Source organism: Coregonus lavaretus (genome assembly GCF_964263955.1).
Source record: "Coregonus lavaretus genome assembly, chromosome: 17".
NCBI classification, from domain to species: domain Eukaryota; kingdom Metazoa; phylum Chordata; class Actinopteri; order Salmoniformes; family Salmonidae; genus Coregonus; species Coregonus lavaretus.
This window is the reverse complement of record NC_140004.1, coordinates 29,896,667-29,923,633: the sequence shown is the minus strand read 5'-3', so window position 1 is coordinate 29,923,633 and position 26,967 is coordinate 29,896,667. Positions and strand designations below refer to the sequence as shown.

Here is a 26,967-nt window from a genome sequence, read left to right as displayed (position 1 = left end):
CATCAGATAGGACAATGTGAGACTTCCTGCCCCTGTGCACTTTCTTGCTTTTTTCTTGCTTTCCTCCCTCCCTCCTTTTCTACTGCCCTCTCTCTCGATCTTTGTTGATCGTATTCTCTCTCTTCTCTCCTCCTCCCCCTGCCTCGCTATCCGTAAAGAACAGATGAAGAGGGGGCCTTCTCCTTCCTTCCTTCCTTCCCTCCACCAGACACAAACTGACAGCTCGAGCCAAAGGGCTGCAGCAGCTTCCGGGAGGTTTGTTTTCATCTCTGTGAGAGTATGCAGCCATGAGGGAATAGGAATGGGACATGTTCCATTTCCACACAGTAGCATAAGGACCCACACAGATCAATGCCTTTTAACTTCAACTTTGTTTGGCTCTTGAAACGCTACCTCAGCAGATACTCTTTCCCTGATTAGCAGTGACAAACAATTTATAGATGTTGTTTATTTGTTTGATAACACTGAAGCTACAATAAGAATTGCAATGTCACTCACAGGCAAGGTCTAGTGGTGTAACGGGAGATAAAAGTCTCTCTATAAATTCTCCCTTTCATGTACACTCTTAGAAAAAAGGGTTCCAAAAGGGTTCTTCTGTTATCCCCATAGGAGAATCCTTTTTGGTTCCACGTAGAACCCCTTTTGGTTCCAGGTAGAACTCTTTTGGGTTCCATGTAGAACCCTCTGTGGAAAGGAACCAAAAAATGGAACCAGAAAATGGTTCTTCAAAGAGTTCTCCTATGGGGACAGCCAAATAACCGTTTAAGGTTCTAGATAGTCCCTTTTTTTCTAAGAGTTGGACAACAAGGACAACTAGAAAGACTCACGACTGCCTCTATCAACTCCGAGCCTCATCATTAAAGCAATACTCATCAGCTTTCTGCAAATAATGACAAGTGAAAATGTTAATTAGGTTTGAAAAACACACATACTGGTGTGTAGTCTGCAAAATATGCTTTTAAATGGTAAATATAGTTTCCTAGTGACACTAAGTGAGCCAGTGTACTTTATAAAAGGAATGGGCTGACAAGATTTTTTCAAACCACTTTACACAGGAACACATTCTTCATTTTCAATTCAAAGGTAACGAAAGTATAGAGCTGAATGTTTTTTCCCCTATTCATAAGATAGGCCTACATAATAACAGCTATGCTATGGGTTTTCTAAAACGATAAGGGAGTATATTATATTATATGTATAGTGGGGAAAATTACTTTTGTGTATCAATGCAGGCACTCACTTTTTAAAAAGGCTTTTAAGCATATTGTCTGACAACTGAATCAAATGACTAGATGGCAGGCAGTTGGAGGAAGATATCTCCTCTAACACTTAAACTGCTGAACCGCTGAATGGCTGCCTGCCTGCCTGGCCTGATGTGATGGATGTCAATAAAACAGGCACATTTACGCAAGGTAGAGCAAGACACCTTGGCTACATACCAAATGGCTCCCTATTCCCTATATAGTGCACTACTTTTGACCAGAGCCCTATGGGGCCCTGGTCAAAAGTAGTGCACTACGTAGGGAATAGGGTGCCATTTGGGGCTCAGTCTCTTCCCTTCCTTCATCCAATTTAACCAGTCATTCAAGATTAATGTCCCTAATTTCATGATTTCTCCATTACTCTATTTAACATAATAAAAGTATCGAGCGGCGGGGCCATAAAGAGGGCCGTTGGAGATTGTAATTCTGCCGTAAAAGCCATGAAGCATGAAAATGTCACTTACCGAGTAGCCCCGGCCTGACAGCGAGTGAGTGGAGCTCTGTAGAGAGAGAGGAGAACAGGGTTGACCTTTAGGGGCCATGAGCCAGCCGCTGACACAGACATGATGAAGCCGCTATAGTTTAATATCAATATTCATGTTAACCTTCTGTCTCCCCTGTTTTTGGAGTGAACAACAGCTCAGATGAAACATAAATACAGTATACCACTAAATAAATATACCATTCCATTGCATCACCCTTAACAACCCATCTTTCATTGATTTGTGTAAAAATGATTTAGTGGAGTGGGATAACATTTACAGTATAAGTAATGGGGTGTAGTTCATGGTCAAAGTTGAGTTTTGTATGCATGTATGGACAATATGGAGCGATTTCAGTGCAAACAGAAATTGTATTTGAATTCCATAATCTGGATTTGTATTAGGATATTGAATTTGGATTTAATATTTTTGAATTAATTTTTTTAATCATTGAATTCATAAATTGAACTTGTATTTCAAGATTTGAAACTGAATTGAATGAATATTGCATTCAGTTTTCAAATTCAATATCAATTTAATATTCAAATTCAATATTTATATATTCAGTTTCAATATAGTGCATACATTTTCTGTGTATCAAGTTTACAAACTATCATTTCAAGTTTATCAAAGTTTCTTATATTCAGTTCTCTAAATTCAGATTCAAAACCAGAGACAACATCCTGACACTTTGCCAGCCAGGAAGTGTAGAGAAGAACAGAACACTCTCTGTGGTAGAAATAAGCTTATTGTTGTTTCTGAAGCTAATGTGAATGGTTAAATGTATTATCTTCCAAAGAATTTGTCTTTAGCGTTTGAACTGTTTTTGGCTATAAGCTATTATGACCCCATTCCTGAAAGCTCAGACTCTCTGGAGCATGGACATGCCTTCTGTTCCCCTCACAGCCCGCGCAGGACATGTTGGAACGGATTCTCACAAAAAACGCAATTTGGCCCCAATAATAAAATAGTTGAATAGCCCTGTCAAAGCCCTTCTAAGGATAGCTTTTCCACTCCCTATTTAATCGTGCTCTTGTGACTGACTGGGTTTGAACCAGGTCTCCTGCATGTCACAGGACTGTGTTAGCCCACAGCTAAAGCCCATAGGGATGAGTTCAAGTCTCCAGTAAAGTTACTCATCAAAAGAGCGTGGTTCATCGAACCACCTCAGTTACATTTCACCACCCTTTGACCTCATACTCAGAGATCATAGCACCAATATAACTGACTGGGTTTGAAATCAGGCCTACTGCACAACAACACTACTTTCTGTGGCAAACAGAAGCAGAAGGATCTTTGCACCTCATTTAATGAGAGTGCAACAGAGGTGGTTTGGTGATCCATGCATGTGATGAGCAACCTTGCCTGAGACCTGAAGACGTGTTAGTTTGACTAATGGGGTTCTAACCCAGGTCTCCTGTACACCAGACAATGCAACGTTTCAGGTCTCAGACAAATTACTCATGTTCCAGAGTCGAAGCTTTCAGGAATGGGGTCATAATAGTTTATAGCCAAAACGGTCCAAACGCTAGAGCCAAACACATAGGAAGAAAATAAATGTAACATGCCACATTGGCTTCAGAAACCGCCTGAAGCTTCCATTTACCACAGAGAGCAGTGGATTATATCTGTGCTCCTCTGCCTTTCCTGACTGGCAAAGTACCAGGATGTTGCCTCTGGTTTTGAATCTGAATTTAAATAACTTAATTTGAAAACTCAATCTGAATGCATCTGAGAAGTTGAATATATGAAACTTTGATAAACTTGAAATTATAGTTAGGAAACTTGATACTGCATTAATTTGCTGTGTATCTACCGTATTTAAACTGAATATATAAATATTGAATATTAAAATACCATTAAATTGAAATTTTTAACTGAATGCAATATTCATTAAATTCAGATTCAAGTCATGAAATACAATTTCAATTTATGAATTCAATGATTCAATTTGTGCATTACAAATTCAAAAATATTAAATGGAAATTCAATATCCTAATACAAATTCAGAATTATGGAATTTAAATACAATTTCTGTTGGCACTGAAATCGCTCCATAGGACAAACCCAATAATGGTTGTCATTGATTGTCTCATTCACTTATATATAATATCAAATACACTGATACTACATAATAAACCTGTCATGTGTATGCTGACATAGTGTGCTCGCTTCTGTTGATAGACGAGGCCTCTGACAGAGAGAGTCCATCTCTCTCTTTTTCTCTCTCTCTCTCCGTCACTCACTCAGGTCACAGTCAGAATACCAATCTCCAAATCTCCCTTTCCTTCCTCTCCTTCCACTTTCCCCCCTTTATTCCTCCATTTCGATTGGCAATTTGCAGCCTCAGGAGGGGACTTTTCTGCTAGACCAATTTTGTCCATAGTACCTCCAATCCCTCCATCTCTCCATCCCTCCCTCCCACACCTTCCTCTGTGCTTTAGCCCTCATCAGTGCCTCTGTGCCTTCTGAATCACAGTCTCAACCCCACTGTGACAATTAGGGAGCTGTCCTACGGTGAACCGGAAAGTCAGCTCTGCGGGAATCAAAAGACTATTCCCTCTCCATTCACCCCTCCTGTCCCCACCACCTGAGAGAGAGGGAGGGGTAGAGGGTAGAGGGGCAGGGCCAGCCATATATGTGGACACAAAGGGGCAAAAGAATGTGTAGTGTGTGTGTGTGTGTGTGAATGTGCGTGCGTGCGTGCATAATGTGTGTGTGTGTGCATGTGTGTGTGACTCAGTGCAGTAATGGGAGGCCAAGGCCATTTGGAATTAGCCTTACTATGCAGGGTTCATTCAAGTTGGAGCGTTTGGAGTAGAAAGAGAGGCTTATTTAAATGATAATGAGGGACAATCCATTGGATTTAGTCTGGGTGAAGAGAAGAGGGGAAGAATCCATTAAAGCAGGCAGCGGTTCATAAGCCATGGGGTTGGGATACAGCTAAACACTCTCTCTTAAAAGCCATTATACATGGCTCTCAATGGATTTCTGAAGCGCTTAGGACTTCAAAAAAGATTTAAGAACCTGCCCCAGCGAGGCAGCAGCGAGGTAGGGGGGAGTCAGGGGGGTGTGAAGGACGCTGGCTGCGTTTTAGGGTTAACTAAACAGCCCCGGAGAACAGAAATGTTGCTAAATTCGCCCCCTAATCCTCTCCCCATTTCCACGCCCCCTCCCCCGACCCTCAAAGCCACGGCGACAAGCAGGGTGGGGCCTGGCTGTTGGTTTTTCTACGGGCCAGACTATTGGTTTTTGAGGTGCGGGAACTGAAATGGGCCAATCAGGGCTCGGCGGAGTGTGAAGTGTGTGTGTAAAAACGGAGCCAGCTTCCAGCATACAGCCAGCAGCAGGCCTCCGAGCTCTCCAGTAGGAGTGGGTGGCTGGGCTGGTGGGAGGGTGAGACCCCAGCAGCACTGCCACCCTCTCTCCCCCCCTACCCTCTTTCTCCCTTCCAACTCCCCGCCGCACACTAACACAGATGCACAGAAAATCTCCCTCCACATTTCCCTAATCCCTGCCTGTACGGCAACTTTCTGCCGAGGCCCAGCTGAACCAGGGGCTGGTCCAACAACACAAAATCAATTTCGCTCATGAATCACAGCTACAGTACAGTACATCATTAGCTAAGAACTCTTACAGCCTGGGACCACTTGATGTAGGTATCAAATATGAGGTATGCATTTAATGAAAATGACTGTTTGTTCTCTCCAGCAGCGGCCAGACAGGCCTCGCCCTGAGTGGGCCCAGCTCTGCTCAGAGACCCTATCTGTGGTTTAAAGAGATGGATAGCTAGGGATGGATGGCATTGCTACAGCGATCAACGTCTTTGCACTATCTATTTGGCAGGAGATTAGAGAGACATGCCATATCTAACACCGTCGGCGATTACAGCATGCAATTTCAACAGTTCCCCCCTCCTCCTCCCATACCCCAACACCCTTTCACTGTCGCATTTGCCTGTCAGAACTGTCATCCGCCAGGACCCTTTTATCTGCCAATCCCGGCTCTTTCTCCTGACTTTTTCATTAAAAAACAGCCTTTTACACAAATTCATGAGGAATGGCAGAGGGGAGAGAGAGAGGCAGAGACAGAGAGAGGAGGCTTAGAAAATGAGGGGGAAGGGAAAATAAAATGTGAATGAGGGTGGGGGAGTGTTTTTTTCTCTCTCTCCACATCTCTAGATTTTCTTTGGGAATTCTGAATAGCTTGAACAACGCATTTAGTTCATTAAAATCTTTTTTCTCCATAATCTTTCCTCAAATCACTTATTTGACTATAGAACTTGCAACCCCCATATCCTCCCCATATCCCCCCCCCCCCCCATTTACATCCTCCAGCTAAATGAACTGTCTAATTGAATTTACTGAGGTTTGGGAGGCCTGGTTGACAGGCATTAGTTAGGAAGCATATTCTACATTGATTTAAAATGACCCCGCTTGGGGATTTGGCATAAATTCGTATTACTTTTCCTGTATCTAAATTGCATTATTTCATCCCTAGCGCCAACCGACACCTTAGCTGCCTCTGTTTTCTATGCCACCCACTCGTCTTTTAAATGTGCTAGCATATGGACGCATACACGACAGTAATTGGAAAGACCTTTAACTCTTTGCTGTCCGGGTCGGCGAGGGTCAGCTACCACCTGGCGGAACAGTCTTAGGTCACATCTACATAACAATAGCAGGATATGAATGTTGCAGGGCATCTAGGCAACATTCCAAATGGCACCCTAATCCCTATTGGGCAGTATAGGCCCTGGTCAAAGGTAGTGCACTATATAGGGAATAGGGTGTAATTTGGGATGCAGACCTAGTGTGATAGCTGTGTGTCTGTGTGGCTTCGCTAACAGTTTTCTGCTTGTCGCTGTGGATCAGGCAGGTTTTCTAATGCATGGGGATTTATGACATGTGAGTCTGTGCCAGAATGAGCTACTGCACCAGCTGCCCTCTCACTGCTGCCTCTCTGCCCCACTCTCTCTCTCTCACCTCCTCAGGGCCCCACAGCCCTGGTCTAGGTAACTAGATAGCCTGCTGCTGGTCTGGTCTCCTGTTAGGAGGTCTGGAGGGTCTGGGGAAGTTACAGCCCTAGCTAACCACGTTGTAACAAGGTAGGCAGACATGTTTTTTTTTTTTTTATTGACTCATGATGTGGCATGTATTGATATATTCAGCTAATGGTTTGGTTTTCTGGTTATTGCAACATGGTTTACTTTGGCCATAGCATATTTGGAGGCTCGTCCGGGATACATAACAACATAGCCGGGAGGGTCTGGGGGTCTGATGGTCTGGGGGTCTGATGGTCTAAAGGTCTGATGGTCTGGGGATAGGCTTGGACGGTATCCAGATTTTCATAATGTCATACCGTCCTTCTCTTAGCCTGTGATTTACAGTATTACCGGCATAGCACACAAGGGGGCGCTAAATATGCAAGAAAAGCCCATTGGGCCTCTATTACCAGAATTCTAACAAAATTAGCACAAACCTATAGTGAAATCACATAGAAGCTGTTAGCTAAATGCTAACGAGTGAAAAAACAAACATAAACTAATTGCAAAGACAGGCCAATCCAGCTCATGAAGTTATTCAAGCATAGCTAGTAGCTACCGAAAGTTATTTTCGGTGAGTGTGGACATTTACAAGCGAAAGTGAAAGAGAGAAATTGTGCAAATGAACAAAATTGTGATGCATGCTTTTCTGAAGGAAGAGCATTATGTGTCCATGGAGCAGAGGAGAAAAAAATGCTAGTAGGAAGCACATGGAATAAATGGCAGCTGTGCAGACAACTCATCCAGAGCTCTTTGACTTCTGTCAGAAAGCCATTTTAAGATATCTGATGGCAAACATTTAGTAGTGAATTGTATACAAGTGTACCTCTTGTGATCCACACAACAAAGAATCACCAATACATTTAGAGGGATATGGACTCACCAGCTCCCGCTGTCTCCCGTTGTGCTATTTACAAACAAACACGTGACTGGCTCAACTGTTCTGGGGAACTACGGTAAGCTTCATAATGTAAAATAATGTGACAGGTGAAATGAACAACACAACTGGCTTTATCTGCTAACGTATTGCACAAGTTCACTGCAGGTATTAACTTAAAAGTAGCTACAAATATTAAAATGTATCGAAATACTTTTGACGGTATTGACGGTTTGAAAAACCATCCTGTGGCTTTTTCCAAATACCCCGGTATACAATATATACGGTATACCGCCCTAGCCTATCTAGGGGTCTGATGGTCTGGGAGTGGGTCTCTCTTACCTCACTGAGGTGTTCTTTAGAGGTGCTCCTGTTGGGTCTGTTGATCTCCTGCATGGCCTCATCCTCATCCAGCCTCACCGGGCGCACCTGCAAGGCCTTGATCTGGAGGAAAGAAACAGAGGAAGAAGCATTCGTTATTATACAGTAGAAAAATAATATGTTGTGTATTATATTGCATTATTCATAGATCATAAAGCATTATAAATGTGCTCATAATGCATTATGAAGAGGGTATCAATAGAAAGTGTTACTCAACATTTTTCATAGAATAGAGACAAAGTATCGCTTTAGTACGACTCGAGTCAAAGAAGAACAACTTGATGCCACATAAAACTACATTGCAACTCCATGATACAACACGACCCAAACTCCATGTCAATCACAACTGGCATCCTGTAGTCCATTCACACTAAGGGAATCCATCCATAACACAAAGGCAAACTGGTGCCCCCATGTCTCAGTATCAGTTTATAGTTTGAATGTATGCAAAGCAGCACTGGCAGTAACCAAAATGTCTGCCTGAAAGTAATGACTTTCACACCTGAATCCAAAAACATTCTGCAGAAAAGCAGTTAACACAATCAGAAGCATTTTGTTTATTGTTTACAATCTGCACATAACGGATACACCTAGTGGTACAACACTGAATGATGATGTTGCCTCTTTGGGTCTGCCAACTTGAGAGCATGTGTTGTTTGGTAGGGGCTAGACAGACGAGCCATGAGAGGAGCGTTGGCTTGGCAGCGATCCATATTCTTAGGACAGATGGGAGAAAGCCACACTGCCACAGTCGGTCGAGGAGGTAGGAGGTAGCCCTCCCCACCACAGGTGCACTTCATCCTATCAGCCCTCTACAAGCCCCTCTCTGAAGACAATGGGGACGGCTGATGGCTGCCTGTGGGGTGTAATCCATTTGACTAGCAGCTTGCAGCTCTGCCTGCACTGGTCCCTGGTGGCGTAGCATGCCGTGGCTAGCCTCGGTCTCCAGATCTCCACTGTCATTTAAACAGATCACTGCTACAATTAACCTTTCCCCGTAAATATCAATTATGGCCCCCGGCAGGGTAGAATTAAAAGGGTCATCAGCTAATCTGACAGGTCCTGTACTGAGGCGGCATGGCGGAGGCTCTGCCACCTGGCTGAGAGAGAGAGAGAGGCTGGCCTGGCTGTTTGTCTGCCCTTCTGTCTGTCTGCCCAGCGACCAGCAGCAACAAGCCAAATAGACACAATTCCCTTCTAATTACTCTGCCTGGTGAGGCCCCGGCCAGGCCAGATGAGGCCTAGTAATTGGATGAAAGGCGTTAGCATGGTGTTGAGGTCAGCAATGACAGCCAGGCAGAATGGCAGAATGCTACGGCAACATACTACAATCAGGGTGCAGACAGACAGACAGGAAGGAACGAAGGAAGGAGAGAGAGACCTTGCAGGTGGTCGTAATCAGGTGTCTGCCGTCATACAACTCCCACCCTCTCCCTCTTTCTCTTTCTCTACCTCTCTCTGTCTCTCCATCTCTCTCTCTCTCTCTATTGCTCTGTCTCTGCATCTTTCTCACTGGCTGTCAAGCTAACCACACATTGAATCTAAAAATGGATGGCAGGCTTTATGATTATTACTTTTGTTAGGGAGAGCAGCACAAAGAACCCAGCCCACTTCCAGACAAAGGTGGAGAGGGAGAGAGGGAGAGAGAGAGAGGGGGGGGGGGGGGGGGGGGGGGGGGTTCACGTCATCTTGTCAAGTCAAGTGCAGTTCACTGAGAGCCAGGGAGACAGTCAGGCACTCTGATTACTTTGTTTACCAAGCATCAGCGCTGAAAAATCACCCAGCCAAAGTGTTAACACCCCCTCCAGCAGGTCCTGTAGTGGTGGATCCCAAGTCAGCAATCACATTGATTATTGATCAGAGTAGAGGGGCAAATAAGGTATCCAGCTTAACGATGCTGCCTGCCTGCCTGGATGTTAGGAGGCTCTGTAACCTATTGTTCGGCAGGACGGGAGGAATTGATTCAGGCTTACATTCACCGCCTGTGATAGAGACTGTCGGCCCTGTTGGCCATGTCGGACTGTGATTAAGGGTGTATTTAGATCAGGTCCAAGGAGAGGCTTTAAACGGTCGAGATCTATCAGTATCTCTTTCATTCTTTTTTTTTTTACTAAGGTTACGTCTGAAGTGGCAGCCTATTCCCTATGTAGTGCACTACTACATAGAGAATAGGGTGCCATCACTGGCACTGAAGGACAAGGCTACATTATAGAGGACTTGTGGGCGGAGCTAAAGGTCTCATCTGAGATCTGATTGGCCGATCCTGTGACAACGATCAAGGTCAACATGGCTCCCTGAAGTACTGAAGGATCATGGGAAGTCTTTGAAATGCACTCTGGGTAACGCTAGGGGGAATAGCTCTCTAAAGGGCCATGTTTTAGACGACTTGGAGAATTGCCAGGCGCAGCACGGGCAAGGTTAAACAGGTTGAGTTCAACCCATTAAAGGCGCTCCGCAGAAATATAACACTACACAAGTAACGTGTGTGTTGTACATGAATAATGCACTGGAAATTAGGCCCATTAGTCTGGGTATTGAACATGTCTGCTCTGCGGACAGACTCTCTCTGGAGGCTCTGCTCTGTGCTCTTTAATTAGCTTCAAAGGGCCCTCTAGCATCTTAATTTCTCCCAAGTTGAGTAGCTGCTGACTGATGACTTGAGCTCATTTACACTGAACTGAACTACAGGGGTTTATAAAGAAAGGGAAAAAAACGAAGAATAAACCACGCTAGTCATGACATTGATAAAAACAGCAGTGTTTCAGTGAGGCTGACAGAGTCCATTCACACTAGGCTAAGCTACTGTAGGCTAGGCTAACCTGCCTCTCCCCCATGTCGATCAATCTGCAGTCAGCCAACCGCCAGCAGGGAGGCAGGCAGGGAGCTGGTGGCTGCTGGGTAATGCTTTGTTGTCATGCTCTTTCTTCTCACCTGGCAGGGCAGCCATTTCAGGGCCTCCACGTCAGAAGGGTCTCCACCTTCCTGCTCCAATTAGAAAGCTTTCAGCCCCTCAGCACCTCTTCCTCTCTCTTCTCATTCTCCTCTCCCCACCCTTTCTTCACCTGTCAGCTGTATTCTGGGAGGTTGTGCCTCAGCCTAATCCTGGTGTCAGTCCTTATTACCCTCATCCAGACCTGGACATCCTCCTGGCTGTTTCTCTACCTTCATCTCCTCTCTCCTCTCCTCACAGCTCCTCTCTGCTGCCATGCTGTGGGGCTGTGGAAGGGCTACGGGGCGGCAGGGTGGGCAAAAGGAGATGCAGGGGAGGAGAAGGGCGTATGCCAGGATACAGATCCTTCCTCTAATTTGTTCTGAAAAGTGTCCTGCGCAAAGGACCCTCACCCCCATTAACCCAAGGAGACACAGAGAGGGAGAAAGACACTGCTGCTGTGGGACGGGGAGGAGAGGAGGGAGGGGGAGGTGGCGGGGCCCAGCCCAACAATGCTGTGCATCAGGCAGGCAGCAGCAGAGAGAGGCACCTCAGTGCCGCAGAGCACCGGCTCAATCTATCTGTTCATTATTCCCTGCCAGGCTGGGGCGCAGACAAGTGCACTTTAGGGCCACAGGCCAAATTGATTCATCTGCCTTCATTTTCTTCAGGCTCAGAAGTGGCAGCTGCTAGGAGGCAAGGGAAGGAAGGAGGGCGAGCGGTGCTGGAGTTCCAGGCTTTGTTCCTCCTCAGCTCAGCAGCGCCCGACACGTCGCTTCTGCCTCCTCCTCCTCCCACACCCCCCTCCTACCTCCTTCAACATTACATCCACCTCCCTCCCTCCTTCTGCGGTGGTAACAGCCACAACAACCAAAGTCCCCGGCAAGGAATTAGCCCAAGGACAAAGTAGTGGACTTACTACAGGTCCCAGCGTATCCATTACGTGTCTTAATAATGTATTATTCATCCACCTCGTAATAAATTACCACATAAAAAGGGTACGTATATGCCCCCATAACTCTCTCCGGATACAGTGTAGTCAGTCAGGAAGGACTACATCATATTTGCGAGTGGAACAAATATGAGCTCGTGAAATTGCAACAAGATGGCGTTTCTATTCTTGGCAGTGACACCGGGATAAGAAAAGACAGTCACTCGCCAGATAAAAACAACACAGACACAATACACAAATGAGCTGCAGCACACAAACAGATTAACAAGAATAACCCACCACCCAGCATGCTTTAGTGTGAGGATGATATACCACACACAGATAGCTAAGTAGGAGGCCTCCCTCCTCCTCCTTCTCCACCACACAGTAACAAACAAGTCAACCTTAAAAACCACAAACGCCCATTGCCCTAATTCAGTGTTCCCCCTCAGGAGCAATCAGAGTCCCACTGGCCCTGTCTGTAACATATGAACAGAGTAGAGTGGAGCTGGGCTCCCCTTGGTCCCCTCATCTCATCCCTGCAGCGCTCTCCAATCACTCTCACCATATGTCTCCTGGGGGAGAGAGGGAAGCTAAGAGAGGAGAGAGCCCAGAGGGAGGGGAGGGAGGGAGTGGAGGCACACCTGCTCCTGAACATGGACTCATCCCTCAGTAGCTCTCCTAGGGGCCTTGAGCTCCCCCCTAACACCTCCCACACTGCCCCCAACCCCACAGCAACCCCTCTGCCCCCCCAACCCAGCCCCCCTCACCTGTCAGGGTCATTAAAACAGTGTCTGCCCTGCACTGATAAGCACACAGCCCCTAAGGACGCACACACACACGCACTTGCACCCGTGCACACACTCATTATCCCAGGGAAGCATTTATCCGTGCTGCTAACAACAACAATTAGGCCAATGATGTTGAAATGGTAGTAATGATATTAGAAACGAGAGCAAGAGCAATCCGCAGAATTTGTGTTCTCTTCATTCCCCAAGTCAACATCAGCGCCAAATTATGTAGATCTATCCCTCTCTCTCTCTTCCTCTCTCTCTCTCTCTCCCCCCTCTCTCTCTCCCTCTCTCTCTACACTCTCCCCCTTGTAAAATACACAGGCTTTGATTCCTGCATAGACTATTAGCGTTGAAAGTAGGAGCGTATTTTGCAAATGGTTACGAATGCTAATGAGATATATTTAAATATCATTCACTTCACTTTGTGTTGTGTTGTTGTTTCTGTTTGGAGCTCAGCTTAATTATTTGCAAGTCAAAGTTCCCTCGACTTAAAAAAAGGAGAACATTCAAAGAGAGAAAGAAAGCAATAATAAACAGCTGACCTCTGGGTTTGGCAGCATTACCCTCCACCTTCAGTGGTTGAGATATCTTTTATTTCTAATTTTTTTCTTAAATTTTATATTACTTCTTATTTTTTTACTTCTGTATTTGGCATTTGTGACTCGTTTCAGGAAACTAGGTGTAAGTCACGGGTCACTACTTCACAGGAGAGGCGTTTGAATGTAAACTTTTGTTTTTAATCAAAATGTGTTATTTTTTTGGCAGAAATGCCTTCTGGAACATGTGAACTTTCATGTGCCTTAATAACAAACTTGTATGCCATCTGTAAATACGAATAAAATGGTTAAATTACGAACGCAGTTGGTTAAACCACAGAAAAAGACAGCAACCTTCCCACTAGCCATGATTGGCTGAGATAATGAATGGGCTGGACATGCCGAGAGAGGAATTCAGATTGGTCTGCCATATAGCACGCTTCTGTCTATTTGAGCTGGTCAGTATGTGTAGGTAAACCTGTCTAACGCGGCTTTTTAAAAATATATCCTGTAGTGGAGCTACATAAGTGTTGCTCTCCACTTTCTGGAGGATAGAGTTTTGAAATCAGTGGGATTAGAGTGTGATAGATAAAGAGATGGAGAAAACACCTGTCTGAAAAAAAAAAACTGTAAGTCGCTCTGGATAAGAGCGTCTGCTAAATGACTAAAATGTAAAAATGTCTCCGGATTACATCTGCAAACCAAGGGCAACCATGGCATCCGTGACAGGGAGACGCGTCCATCATTTTCAGATATTGCACGTTTCTAATTTTGACAGAAAGTGGTTTCATTTCAAGTTAAAGTGTACTGTTAGCTAGCTAGCTAACGTTAGCTGGCTGGCTTGCTAGCTAACGTTACGTGTATGATCTTATTATTCGTATCTCAGAGCCATTTGCTTGCTAACATTGAACCTGGTTGGTTAGCTACCTGCAGATTCATGCAGGGTAGTAAAATCATGAGTTGGGATTATGGTTCATTGTTTACCTAGCTAGCTAGCTAGCTACATGTCTTAACAAAAGACTCCACTATGCAAGTAACAATTTCAGGTGCGTTCGTAAATTCAGTCTGAGTATGCCAGAGCGCAGAATAACTGATGAATTTACGAATGCACAACACCTGTTGAATATGGCCGGTGTCAGTAAACGTCGGCAAAAAAGCGTAATTAAATTGTTGCCGGCAGCACAGTTACAGACACCAACGCTCTGGATAACATGAAAACAGCCTAACCAGCTCTGCTAGGGCGACTAAAATGGTCAGTGGGGTGTTCTCTCTGAATCTGCAGGTAGCTAACCAACCAGGTTCATTAAATGAGAGAACACCCCACTGACCATTTTACTCGCCCTAGCAGAGCTGGTTAGGCTGTTTTCATGTTATCCAGAGGTAAACAATGAACCATAATCCCAATTTTGTGTCTGGAAGTAGCTAGCAAGCTAGCCAATGTTAGCCAGTTAGCTTGGGTGCTTGACTGCAGTTGTGAGGTCAGAACGCTCGGAACAACCCTACTCATCGGCCAGAGTGTCAAGTGTGCGCTTTGAACGCTCCGAGAGCGAAACGAGATGGGTGGGGCTAAAGCTTAAGAGGGTGTGAATGATGCTGAATGGGTGCAGACAAAGAAGAGCTCTTCAATAGGTACCAAAACATTCAAAGGCCATTTTCTCAAAAGTGAGATTACAAGTTTATCAACTTTCAAAGCAGAATTACTTTCCCATTGTTCCCTTAAATGCAGTGTATTATATACCATTTTGTAGCTCTGTGTCTCTGCTTTTATCAAATGTAAAAAACACGATTTCAAATTTTGCTACATAAGACCGAATCAAGGCAGTCGGTCACATTTGTTTCTTGATTGATATTGTTATTGTACTGCATTGTAGAGGAGAGTTAGCAAGCAAGCATTTCACTGTACCGTGTGCACGAGACCAATACACTTTGATTTGATTTTGATTTGATGGTTTAGAAAGACAGAAAGACAGGTATTCATTGATGTAGTTTGTTTTCTATGTGATTAGATATCTTCACAGAGAAGATGCTAGCAGCAGGCTATTAGAGAGGATCGAAAAGTGTAACATTTTAAATATACAAGTCACTGCCACACAACGCAGCAGAAAATGTAATTACTAGAAAAGATGCCAAATGCATACGAGACACACTCATTAGAGTGGGTTGGATGTATAGATACTGTATCTATCTATCTACACTACATGACCAAAAGAATGTGGACACCTGCTCGTCGAACATCTAATTCCAAAATCATGGGCATTAATATGGAGTTGGTTCGCCATTTGCTGCTATAACAGCCTCCACTCTTCTGGGAAGGCTTTCCACTAGATGTTGGAACATTGCTGCGGGGACTTTCTTCCATTCAGCCACAAGAGCATTAGTGAGGTCGGGCACTGATGTTGGGCAATTAAGCCTGGTTCGCAGTTGGCGTTCCAATTCATCCCGAAGGTGTTCGATGGAGTTGAGATCAGGCCTCTTGTGCAGGCCAGTCAAGTTCTTCCACACCGATCTCAACAAACAATTTCTGTATGGACCTCGCTTTCCGCACGGGGGCACTGTCATGCTGAAACAGGAAAGAGCCTTCCCCAAACTGTTGCCACAAAGTTGGAAGTACAGAATCGTCTAGAATGTCATTGTATGCTGTAGCGTTAAGATTTCCCTTCACTGGAACTAAGGGGCCTAGCTCGAACCATGAAAAACAGCCCAGACCATTATTCCTCCTCCGCCAAACTTTATAGTAGGCACTATGCATTCGGCAGGTAACGTTCTCCTTGCATCCGCCAAACGGGGAACGAGGGAGAGCTCGGTTTGTTGTTTTGGAACGTTTGTTGTTTTGAAAGTGTATTGAAAAGTTTCTTAGTAGCTAGCTATCTTTTGAGTTTGGATCCCGCGACGCGGTTGGCATCAGTTGCTGGGACTACCACTCTCTGTCCAGTGATCCTGCCGACCAACGCTGGGTCTGAGGAGCTATTTGGCATAGCAGCTAGCAGGGTTTTCTTGAGGGCTTGAATGCAGCCCGCGACGCGGTTAGCCATTGTGGCTGGGACCGCAGATTGTCCCGGGCTTGTGGTTGTCTCGATCCCTGCTGTTAGTTGTTGTTGTTTTCAATCTTCCCTGCGACCTGCCCTGTCTGGAACTGCGAGGAGTAACAGTGTAACCTACGTTGCTACCATGACAAAGACCAAAGCTGGCAGGAGTACCGTTGAGGACAGTGGTGTCTCTCTATTATCACAAGTGAAGGATCTTTTAAACAAACAAAATGAGTTCTACAAGCAGTTGTTACAACAACAAGAAAATAGCTTCAAGTGTTTTGTCCAAATAACTTGCTAACATCAGATAATTAGCCATTTCTGAGACTCACTTAGATCATTCATTTGATGATACAACAGTAGCAATACAAGTATATAATATATATAGAAGACACAGAAATGGTTATGGGGGAGGTGTTGCTGTATATATTCAGAGTCATATCCCTGTAATGCTTAGAGAAGATATTGTGTGAAGTGTTATTGAAGTGTTGTGGTTGCAGGTTCACTTGGCACATCTAAAGCCTTTTCTTTTGGGGTGTTGCTATAGGCCACCAAGTGCTAACAGTCAGTATCAAAATAATAGGTGTGAAATACTTGATGGTGTATGTGATGGATATTTCAGTTAGAATTTCATATTTTTTTCTGTCTGCCTGTCTTATTTGCTCCACCTTTCTTTTTCGTGTAAAGTCCGTTATTTTGTATCCTGGCTTTGGGACCATCAGTAAAGTTCCTTGTTTCACCATTTTTGCCTACTGCCTACTGTCTAACTTGCACCTGGGTCACACCTCACACCAACCCTTACATTTATGAAATTCCTTCTTCCAATTATTGATAAACATGCACCTGTTAAGAAACTTACAGTTAGAACTGTTAAGGCTCCATGGATTGATGAGGAATTGAAAAACTGTATGGTTAAAAGAGATGGGGCAAAAGGAGTGGCTGCACATCTGACTGGCTTCCTGCAAATTGAGAAATTATGTGACTAAACTCAACAAAAAGAAGAAGAAACTGTATTATGAAGCCAAGATCAATGATATAAAGAATTATGGAAAAAAATTCATTTAAATTACTCCAAAGTTTATGGGCAGAAAGACAAATTCAACTCCATCTTTCATCGAATCAGGTGGCTCATTCATCACAAACCATTTGATGTTGCCAATTATTTTAATGATTACTTCATTGGCAAAGTGGGTAAACTTAGGCGGGAAATGCCAACAACGAACAGTGAGCCATCGTACTCATGCATAAAAAAACAAATAATAAAAGAAAAGCATTGCAAGTTTGAATTTTGTAGTGTGGGAGAGGTGGAAACATTTTCATCGATCAATAATGACAAACCTACTGGCATTGACAACTTAGATGGAAAGCTACTGAGGATGGTAGCTGACTCTATAGCCACTCCTATCTGTCATATCTTTAATCTGAGCCTAGAGGAAAGTATTTGTCCTCAGGCCTGGAGGGAAGCAAAAATAATTCCGCTACCCAAGAATGGTAAAGTGGCCTTTACTGGTTCTAACAGTAGACCTATTAGCTTGCTGCCAGCTCTTAGCAAATACAATACTATTTTATTTTATTTATTTTATTTTAGTCATTTAGCAGACGCTCTTATCTATTTCTCTGTAAACAAATTAACAATAGACTTTCAGCATGCTTATAGAGAAGGGCACTCAACATGTACTGCACTGACACAAATGACTCAGCACTCGGCAGTTCCGTTCTGTGAGCTTGTGTAGCCTACCACTTCGCGGCTGAGCCGTTGTTGCTCCTAGCCGTTGGTGTCAAACGTCCGGCCCGTGGGCCGGATCAGGCCCGCAAACGGGTTGTAAAGTATAAAAATGCGCTGCAATTTTTCAATAAAATAAACTGCTGTTCCAATTGCGTCCACTGGATGCCGCAATAGCAATTGTGTTAAGCAAGCAAACTGTTTATACCGGGGCAGAGCAAGTAGGTCAAGCACGTGCAGCCAATGAGCTACTTTGTTTTGCCCGCGATATTTATTACGGCTTCTACTTTTAACATTATGTGCTTTGGCACCCTCATTGCCCCAATATGTCTCTGTCAAAAAAGAGAAAAGTGGACGCAGAGTGCAGAGTGTTCCAAGAAAAATGGTCATCCTATTTATTCACGGAATTGAATGGGAAAGTTGTATGTTTGGTGTGTTCAGAGCATGTTGCAGTGCTGAAAGAATATAACCTTCGTCGCCACTATGTGAGTCTTCATGCCGACAAATATGACAACTTTCAAGGACAGCGGAGATGAGAGAAGGTGAATGAACTGTTGGCGGGTCTGAAGAAACAGCAGTCTGTGTTTACTCACAGCCGAGACATCAGTGACGCTGCAGTGAAAGCTAGCTACCTCATTGCTAATGAAATCGCAGTGGCTTCAAAACCATTTAGTGAGGGTGAATTTGTAAAAACATGCATGATGAAGGCAGCGGAGATTGTGTGCCCTGAAAAGCGGCAGGCTTTTGCAAATATCAGCCTGACAAGAAACACAGTTGCAGACAGGATTTCCGATCTTTCAGTGGATTTGGACAGCCAGTTGAAGCAAAAAGTAAAGTCATTTATTGCGTTTTCGGTTGCAATTGATGAAAGCACGGACATTACAGATGTTGCCAAACTGGCCATTTTCATCCGCGGAGTTGATGACACATTGACCGTCACCGAGGAGTTCGTGGAGTTGGTGCCGATGACAGATACAATGACAGCAGCTGATATTTTTACCGCACTCGTCGGCGCGCTGGACAGGGTCGGAGTGGACTGGTCCCGCGCTGTCAGCCTGGCTACAGATGGTGCGCCCTCAATGATCGGGAAAAAAGCAGGTGTTGTGACAAAGTTCAGAGAGAAAGTGCAATCTGCAAATGGAGGACGTGATTTTTTGACTTTTCACTGTATTTTGCACCAGGAGGCTTTGTGTTGCAAGTCATTAAAGATGGATAACGTCATGAAGGTGGTCATCCAAACTGTTAATTTCATCCGATCCAGAAGCCTGAATCACCGTCAGTTTGACAGCCTTCTCAGAGAGAAAGACCACATCTATGGCCTGCCATACCACACTGAGTGTCACGATCGTCAGGGAGAGACCAAGGCGCAGCGTGATGAACAAATATACTTTAATTAGTTAAAGTTTCAACTCAATACAAAACAAGAAACGACTCGTGACGTCCAACGGTATCAATGACCGAACACGGAACAAAAACCCACAAACACAAAGGGAAAACATACAGTATAAATATGGCTCCCAATCAGAGACAACCAGCCAACAGCTGACACTCGTTGCCTCTGATTGGGAGTCACTCAGGCAAAACATAGAAATAGACGAACTAGAACCCCCAACATAGAAACACACCACATAGAACAAACACACCCTGGCTCAACAACTAGAGTCCCATAGCCAGGGTGTGACAGTACCCCCCCCTAAAGGCGCGGACTGCGACCGCGCCTCAAAAAGAGCAAAACAGGGGAGGGCTGGGTGGGCATACCTCCTCGGCGGCGGTTCTGGCTCCGGGCTTGACCCCCACTCCTTCTCTACACCCCCAAAGTACCCCTGGTCCGGTCTGGCCCTGCTGACCGGAGCTGGACTGCACACTGGTGGAGCGGATAGCTTCAGCTCCGTAGTGGAGCAGTTGACCGGGACCTTACCAGGCACCGGTGACCCAGGCACGGGTTGTGCTGGACTGACGACGCGCACCCCTGGCTTGGTGCGTGGAGGAGGAACGGGCCTTACCAGGCTGACGACACGCACCCCTGGCTTGGTGCGTGGAGGAGGAACGGGCCTTACCAGGCTGACGACGCACACCGTAGGCTTGGTGCGTGGAGCAGGGACAGGCCGGACTGGGCTGACGAAGCACACCACTGGCTTGGTGCGTGGAGGAGGAACGGGCCTTACCAGGCTGACGACGCCCACCGTAGGCTTGGTGCGTGGAGCAGGGACAGGCCGGACTGGGCTGACGAAGCACACCACTGACTTGGTGCGGGGAGCAGGAACGGGCCGAGCCGGGCTGACGAAGCGCACCACTGACTTGGTGCGGGGAGCAGGAACGGGCCGAGCCGGGCTGACGAAGCGCACCACTGACTTGGTGCGGGGAGCAGGAATGGGCCGAGCCGGGCTGACGAAGCGCACCACTGACTTGGTGCGGGGAGCAGGAACAGACCGGACCGTACTGGGGACACACACCACTGGCCCTACACCGGGATCTGGAACGGGCCGGACCGGACTGGTAACACACCCCAGTACCTCTCGCCGTGCCTCTCCACCTTCCATCCCCTCTTCGACCAGTGGCCCCCGTAACCTGGCGGCCTCCTCTGCCAACCCGCTGGACCGCTCTATCGCGGCCTCCTGCTGCCCCGACGTCGTGAGCCCCACCCTAAAAAAATTCTGGGGGTCTCTCCTCCCCGTGGGCCAGGCCTCTATCGTTCTCGCCCAACTCTCGCTCTTCTGCCCCCAATTCCAGCCATTCTGCTCTTCATTAGGCTTGACCCAGTCGAGACTCCTCCTCCACTGTTCCCAAGTCCATCCACTCTGCTCTTTACAAGGCTGGACCCAGTCGAGGTTGCCACGGAGATCTGCAAGCGATTCCCCTGGCGATGGCTCCTGGACACGCTGCTTGGTCCAGTTTTGGTGGGTTTTTCTGTCACGATCGTCAGGGAGAGACCAAGGCGCAGCGTGATGAACAAACATACTTTAATTAGTTAAAGTTTCAACTCAATACAAAACAAGAAACGACTCGTGACGTCCAACGGTATCAATGACCGAACACGGAACAAAAACCCACAAACACAAAGGGAAAACATACAGTATAAATATGGCTCCCAATCAGAGACAACCAGCCAACAGCTGACACTCGTTGCCTCTGATTGGGAGTCACTCAGGCAAAACATAGAAATAGACGAACTAGAACCCCCAACATAGAAACACACCACATAGAACAAACACACCCTGGCTCAACAACTAGAGTCCCATAGCCAGGGTGTGACACTGAGGTAAGATGGTTAAGCCGAGGTGCTGTGCTGAGGCGTTTCTTTGATTTACGAGAAGAAATTGAACAGTTCATGGAAGAAAAGGGCAAACCAGTGTTAGAATTTCATTCCGCAGAATGAATGCAGGACCTTGCATTTATGGTGGATGTTACAGAGCACCTGAATAACTTGAACAAACAGCTGCAAGGGCGCAACAAAGTTGTCACGCAGTATTATGACAGCATACGTTCTTTCAAGTTGAAGCTGTCATTGTGGGAGACGCAACTTGCCGGTGGTGATGCAGCTCACTTCCCCTGTCTGAAAAATGTGTGCGCGACCCAACATGTGGCAGACATGAAGCGGTTCAAAGATAAAATAACGGGAATGTTACGGGAGTTTGAGCAACGCTTTCAGATTTATGTTTATATGTTTTTATGTTGATGTGCTATTGTTTTTAATTGTTTTTATTTTATTTGTATATTTAACCTATTCTTGACTCTGTGGTTCTTGCACTTGTTTGGGGAACAGGATTTAATTATTTGTATCTACATTTCTGCCTGAGAAATGACACCCTGATATAGTTCTGTGATCTGTGATATACTTCTGTGAATCACTGAGGCATTGTGTGTTTGTGTGTTCTTTGTCCTCAGAACTTTCAAATAACTTGAGGTGTTTTATGATTAATAGTGATGTTGTGCTTTTGGACACTGTCCTCAGGCTCCAGCTTTATGTTTATATGTTTTTATGTTGATGTGCTATTGTTTTTAATTGTTTTTATTTTATTTGTATATTTAACCTATTCTTGACTCTGTGGTTCTTGCACTTGTTTGGGGAACAGGATTTCATTATTTTTATCTACATTTCTGCCTGAGAAATGACACCCTGATATAGTTCTGTGATCTGTGAAACAGTTCTGTTAATCACTGAGGCATTGTGTGTTTGTGTGTTCTTTTTCTTTAGAATTTTAAAATAAACTTGACGTGTTTTATGATTAATAGTGATGTTGTGCTTGTACTATTTTGGACACACTGTCCTCAGGCTCCAGCTTTATGTTGTATGTTGATCGTATTAAAACAAAGAAAACAATCTGAAGTTGTTGTTTTTAAGTTATATATACCATGATTTTTCCGGTCCGGCCCACTTGGGAATAGATTTTCCTCCATGTGGCCCCTGAGCTAAAATGAGTTTGACACCCCTGTCCTAGACGTTTCCACTTCACAATAACAGCACTTACAGTTGACCGGGGCAGCTCTAGCAGGACCGAAATTTGACAAACTGACTTGTTGGAAAGGTGACATCCTATAACGGTGCCACGTTGAAAGTCACTGAGCTCTTCAGTAAGGCCATTCTACTGCCAATGTTTGTCTATGGAGATTGCATGGCTGTGTGCTCGATTTTATACACCTGTCAGCAACGGGTGTGGCTGAAATAGCCAAATCCACTAATTTGAAGGGTTGTCCATATACTTTTGGTGATGTAGTGCAGATAGATAGATAGACAGACAGATTGTTGTCCTAATGCAGTTTTTTTAGGTTGTTATTGTACAAGAGAATGTGTTCTCAAAGACTTACCTGGTTAAATAAAGGCAATAAATCAATTCAGTTTGTTAATTGTATTACGCAATGTAATAACCTTTACTCGGCCTTGTATCCCATATACCCATTTCATAAATACCAAATGTATTTGGTTTCCTAACAACAGGATGTATAATTTATTAATCTATATAACCTCATAAATCAGCTTAGATAAGAAATAAAGTGAGGCGTAAACACTGTTATCACCTGATAAGATGGGTTCTGAGGGACATTTAACCTTATGTCGAAACGACCTAATGTAGCCGACGGTTAAAGACAGATTCCTGTGTCCCTTGGCCTTGCCTTATGCACCTTGACGCTGACTGACTGAAATTAACACAAACCATTATAAGTTAGCTATCATAATTAGCAATGACTCTGTTCAAGTCCAGTGTCCAGTTTTGGCCCCACAACACACTAACATATCAACTGATGGGGACTCGCTCTAGCCAGGTCATATAAACTAAGTGTACAAAACATTAAGGACACCTTCCTAATATTGAGTTGCTCCAATGCTTCCCACAGTTGTGTCTACTCGGCTGGATGTCTTTTGGGTGGTGGACCATTCTTGATACACACGGGAAACTGTTCAGCATGAAAAACCCAGCAGGTTGCAGTTCTTGAAACAAACCGGTGCGCCTGGCACCTACTACCGTACCCTGTTCAAAGACACTTAAATATTTTGTCTTGCCCATTCATTTTGGATGAAGCCATGGTGTAATGCTGTCTGTATATTGTTCATCATGTTATCCCTTTCAGAAATGACTTTTTTCAGAAATGGTACCATTCACAACGACACCGGATAATACAGACACCACGTAACCTGAGAAATATCAATCCCTTTCATTAAATCTGAAACAATTATCAGCGCAGTCAAACTACTGGAGAGGATCTGTGAAAAAGGTACTGTACTGTAGTAGCCCCTCTTACAGTGAGGAAAAAAGTATTTGATCCCCTGCTGATTTTGTACGTTTGCCCACTGACAAAGATATTATCAGTCTATAATTTTAATGGTAGGTTTATTTGAACAGTGAGAGACAGAATAACAACAAAACAATCCAGAAAAACACATGTCAAAAATGTTATAAGGGTCAATATCACCATAAGGTGCCTTTGAGACTTCCCCATTTCCCCCCCAAAAAGCTGAGATTTTCCATTGAACTTGATATTCATTGTATTAAGTATTTGTTATGCTGTTAGAAATGCATATTGGTCAAGCTCCCACACTTTTTATAAATTAACTGCAAGCAGACAATTTACATGCAAACAGCAAAATATGTCCACCCTGTCATGGACAATTTCAAAGCAGAATAAATACATTGTAATTACATAGTGATTATAAAACGTACATTTTCAGAAAACTATTTAGTCACTTTCTCAACAATATATTTTAGTTTATGGGAAAAGTATTTGGATAATAATGAAATTATGGCAAACTATTTGTTTCTCTATAAAATCTGCGAGAGTTGCACTTTCTTTTCTAAATAAAATCTAACAAAAAAGATATCTGGTCAAACTTTCAAACAATACTATTTGGCCCTCATTTGTTTATAAAGGAATCACACAAAAGATTTTGCTAACTTGTGAAAATAATTTGTTTATTTTCATAGAACATGAAAATAACAGGGTGGACAGTGACATGACAGGGTGGACCCTGGGCATGACAGGGTGGACACGTTGTGAAATGTCATTGAATGGCCTCATAAATGCAAGGAACAATGCAAGAAAATGATGTAAAAAATGCCTTTTCCCATGTAGGGGGAAATTACAAGTTGAACAGACTGTTTTTGATCCACTCTACCTGCATGCAGCCACTGAATAAAGATGCCCAAAATGAGACATTAATGTGGCCTTCTAGCGTTAAACTCTGTACATCATTCTGCACAGTGAAGTCAAACATTCAACTGTAGAACAAGAAGAAAAATGTTTTTTAAGTGGAGAAAAGTTGATTTGAAAAAACAGAATATTACAGAAAGATCACTTGGACGCATCTCCAAACAGTCTCTCCCTTTCTGCAGAGACATGGCTCAGTTCTGCAGTTGCTGTTCCACATACTTCCATGCAGACACTTCAATCTGTACAGAGCGCTTGTTCAGAGCCTGTGGTTCTGGTATTAGGCAAAGTACCTGCCAGTCATGGTACCAACAGATGTCGTCCCGAAGACTTGGCCATTTGAACTTGTTTATGCCATGGCGTTGCATACACTTAACTTTCACACTGTGCCCTTCTGCATCCATTATGATACCTGGGTATGCTTCATTGTCATAATTAACGACGCACCACTCTCCAATGTGCTTTACCTCAATCATTTCTGGTCTCCTAGGATTATCTGGTGTCTTTCCACATGCTGGGGACTTGTCAGATGAAACAGGAACATTAGCTAGAGTGACCTCTTGAAGGTTAAAGCAGGGGCAGTCCAAAACACCTTCCTCCCTTTTACACAGACATGAAATGTCTCTGTATTTCATTTGGCCGGGTGTCAGACTGATAGCTTGGTGGATTCTCATAGTGCCTTTTATGGCAGCTATTGCAGGTACCTCAGGCTTTGATTCAATATCCCTCTCTGGGATGAAGAACAGCTCGACAGATGTGTCCAGGCTTTTCAGCTTGTTATACAAGCTCTGGGCATCAGGAATGTCTCCTCCATGGGCTACAATCCGGTCTGCTGACCTCTTGAGGGCCCCACCCATACCGTCTGGTGCCCCCTTCCCATGATTAGCCTCAAAGAAATTCCACGTTATTTCTTTGAAGCCATACTTGTAGGGTTCCGTTGAGAGGTAGAAGAAATGTCCCTTTTGTCGATACTGCGTTGCAGGCCCATCGCTGAAAAAATGAAGTGTGCTGACTTGAGGGTGTCGTTCTCTCACTACCTTCAGAACTGGATCAAGGTGGGCCCAGATGGCCACAGGGTCGTGTCTTCTGGAGGGTGATATGGAGCAGAAGGTGTGTGGCGCTTGTTCACCAGTGGTGTAGAGCACTCCAGTGTGCAGACTGGCCTGCTTGTGTGAGCCTCCAAAATGCACAGATTGCATTTCTTCGCTGTACTTACATGAGTAATTTTCGCTAAAATCTATATGCAAGAGGGACTCATTGTGCTTCAGACTCCTCCTGAGCTCCCTGTAGGCATCAAACTGCCATTTAATGTTGAAGACATGGCTCCTAAAATGGAGAAGCCTCTCCTGGAAATCTGTGTTAAGCTCATGCTCTGTTGTTGTTATCTCCCTTTTCACTGTTATTGTTGACACCTTCTCATCCTTCTTGATCTTCTCTGTCATCCTGGAGGGCCCTGGCTCATGCTGATTTTCAGGAGTTTCAGCAGGGGAGTTGGGTGGTGTCTCTGACTGTAGCAAAGCACTGGCCCTGTTTCTGGCTCTGGCTTGACTTTTTGCCTCTCTCCATTTCTTTCTTTTTGCCCTCTTCTCTCTCTCACTGAGCTCATTGACACCCTTCTTCTTTCCAGTCTCTCTGTCTTTTTTCCATTTGACCCTTTCTTTCTCAAGGTACTTTCTTCTTCTGTCTGGGTCAGCATCACGACGTTCCCGATATCTCCTTGCTATCTCAGCTCCTTTTGATCTCATTCCTTGAAAAAGACGATTCAAAATGTTCCCTTACACACTTTAATTGGCAGTCCCGGTAAACTAGGCTTGCATTATCAAACTAGGTTTGCTGATACCGATATCGCCAATTTTTTTTCTCCATATTGTCCATTCTTACTATGTATAGCATGTACTGTTATAAAATGTGTATAATAGCTGTTGTAATATGTGTAACATTATCAGTATGTGGCCTAAACTATGCACATGTCCTTCCTGTCATGAACCATGTCCACCCTGTCATGGAAGGCTTGCTGACAGGGTGGACAATGACAGGGTGGACATTTTTGGCTAATGTTAGCATTTAATGAGCACATGGTGGACCTTCACTTAGCAACATACTACAGTTAGCAAGCTGACTGTGTACTGTTTTACAAATATATTTCAAAGTTCTGATAGGTTTTTCTATCAATTGATATTTCACTGTGACAGAGTGGACATGTTAAGCTTGACAACATCCAACTACACACATAATATGATGAAAATTATGAAACATAAGTGTAAATACTTACTCTGCAACTAGACACTGCTTCAGCCTTCATTGAAGAAAGACAAAATGCTCGTAGTGATGTCACTGAAA

The 26,967-nt window shown here is 44.5% G+C and overlaps 1 protein-coding gene across 1 annotated transcript in view; it reads right to left on the bottom strand.

The window, feature by feature from the left end:
- The window catches only part of LOC311145206 (uncharacterized protein), a 171,672-nt gene that overhangs the window by 17,515 nt on the left and 127,190 nt on the right, over window positions 1-26,967 (bottom strand). The window contains exons 3-4 of the mRNA XM_084181420.1: window positions 8,008-8,109; window positions 1,727-1,762 (exon numbers count right to left, since the gene is read on the bottom strand). Of these exons, the coding sequence (XP_084037546.1) occupies window positions 1,727-1,762; window positions 8,008-8,109 (138 nt within the window). The remainder of the gene's footprint in view (window positions 1-1,726; window positions 1,763-8,007; window positions 8,110-26,967) is intronic.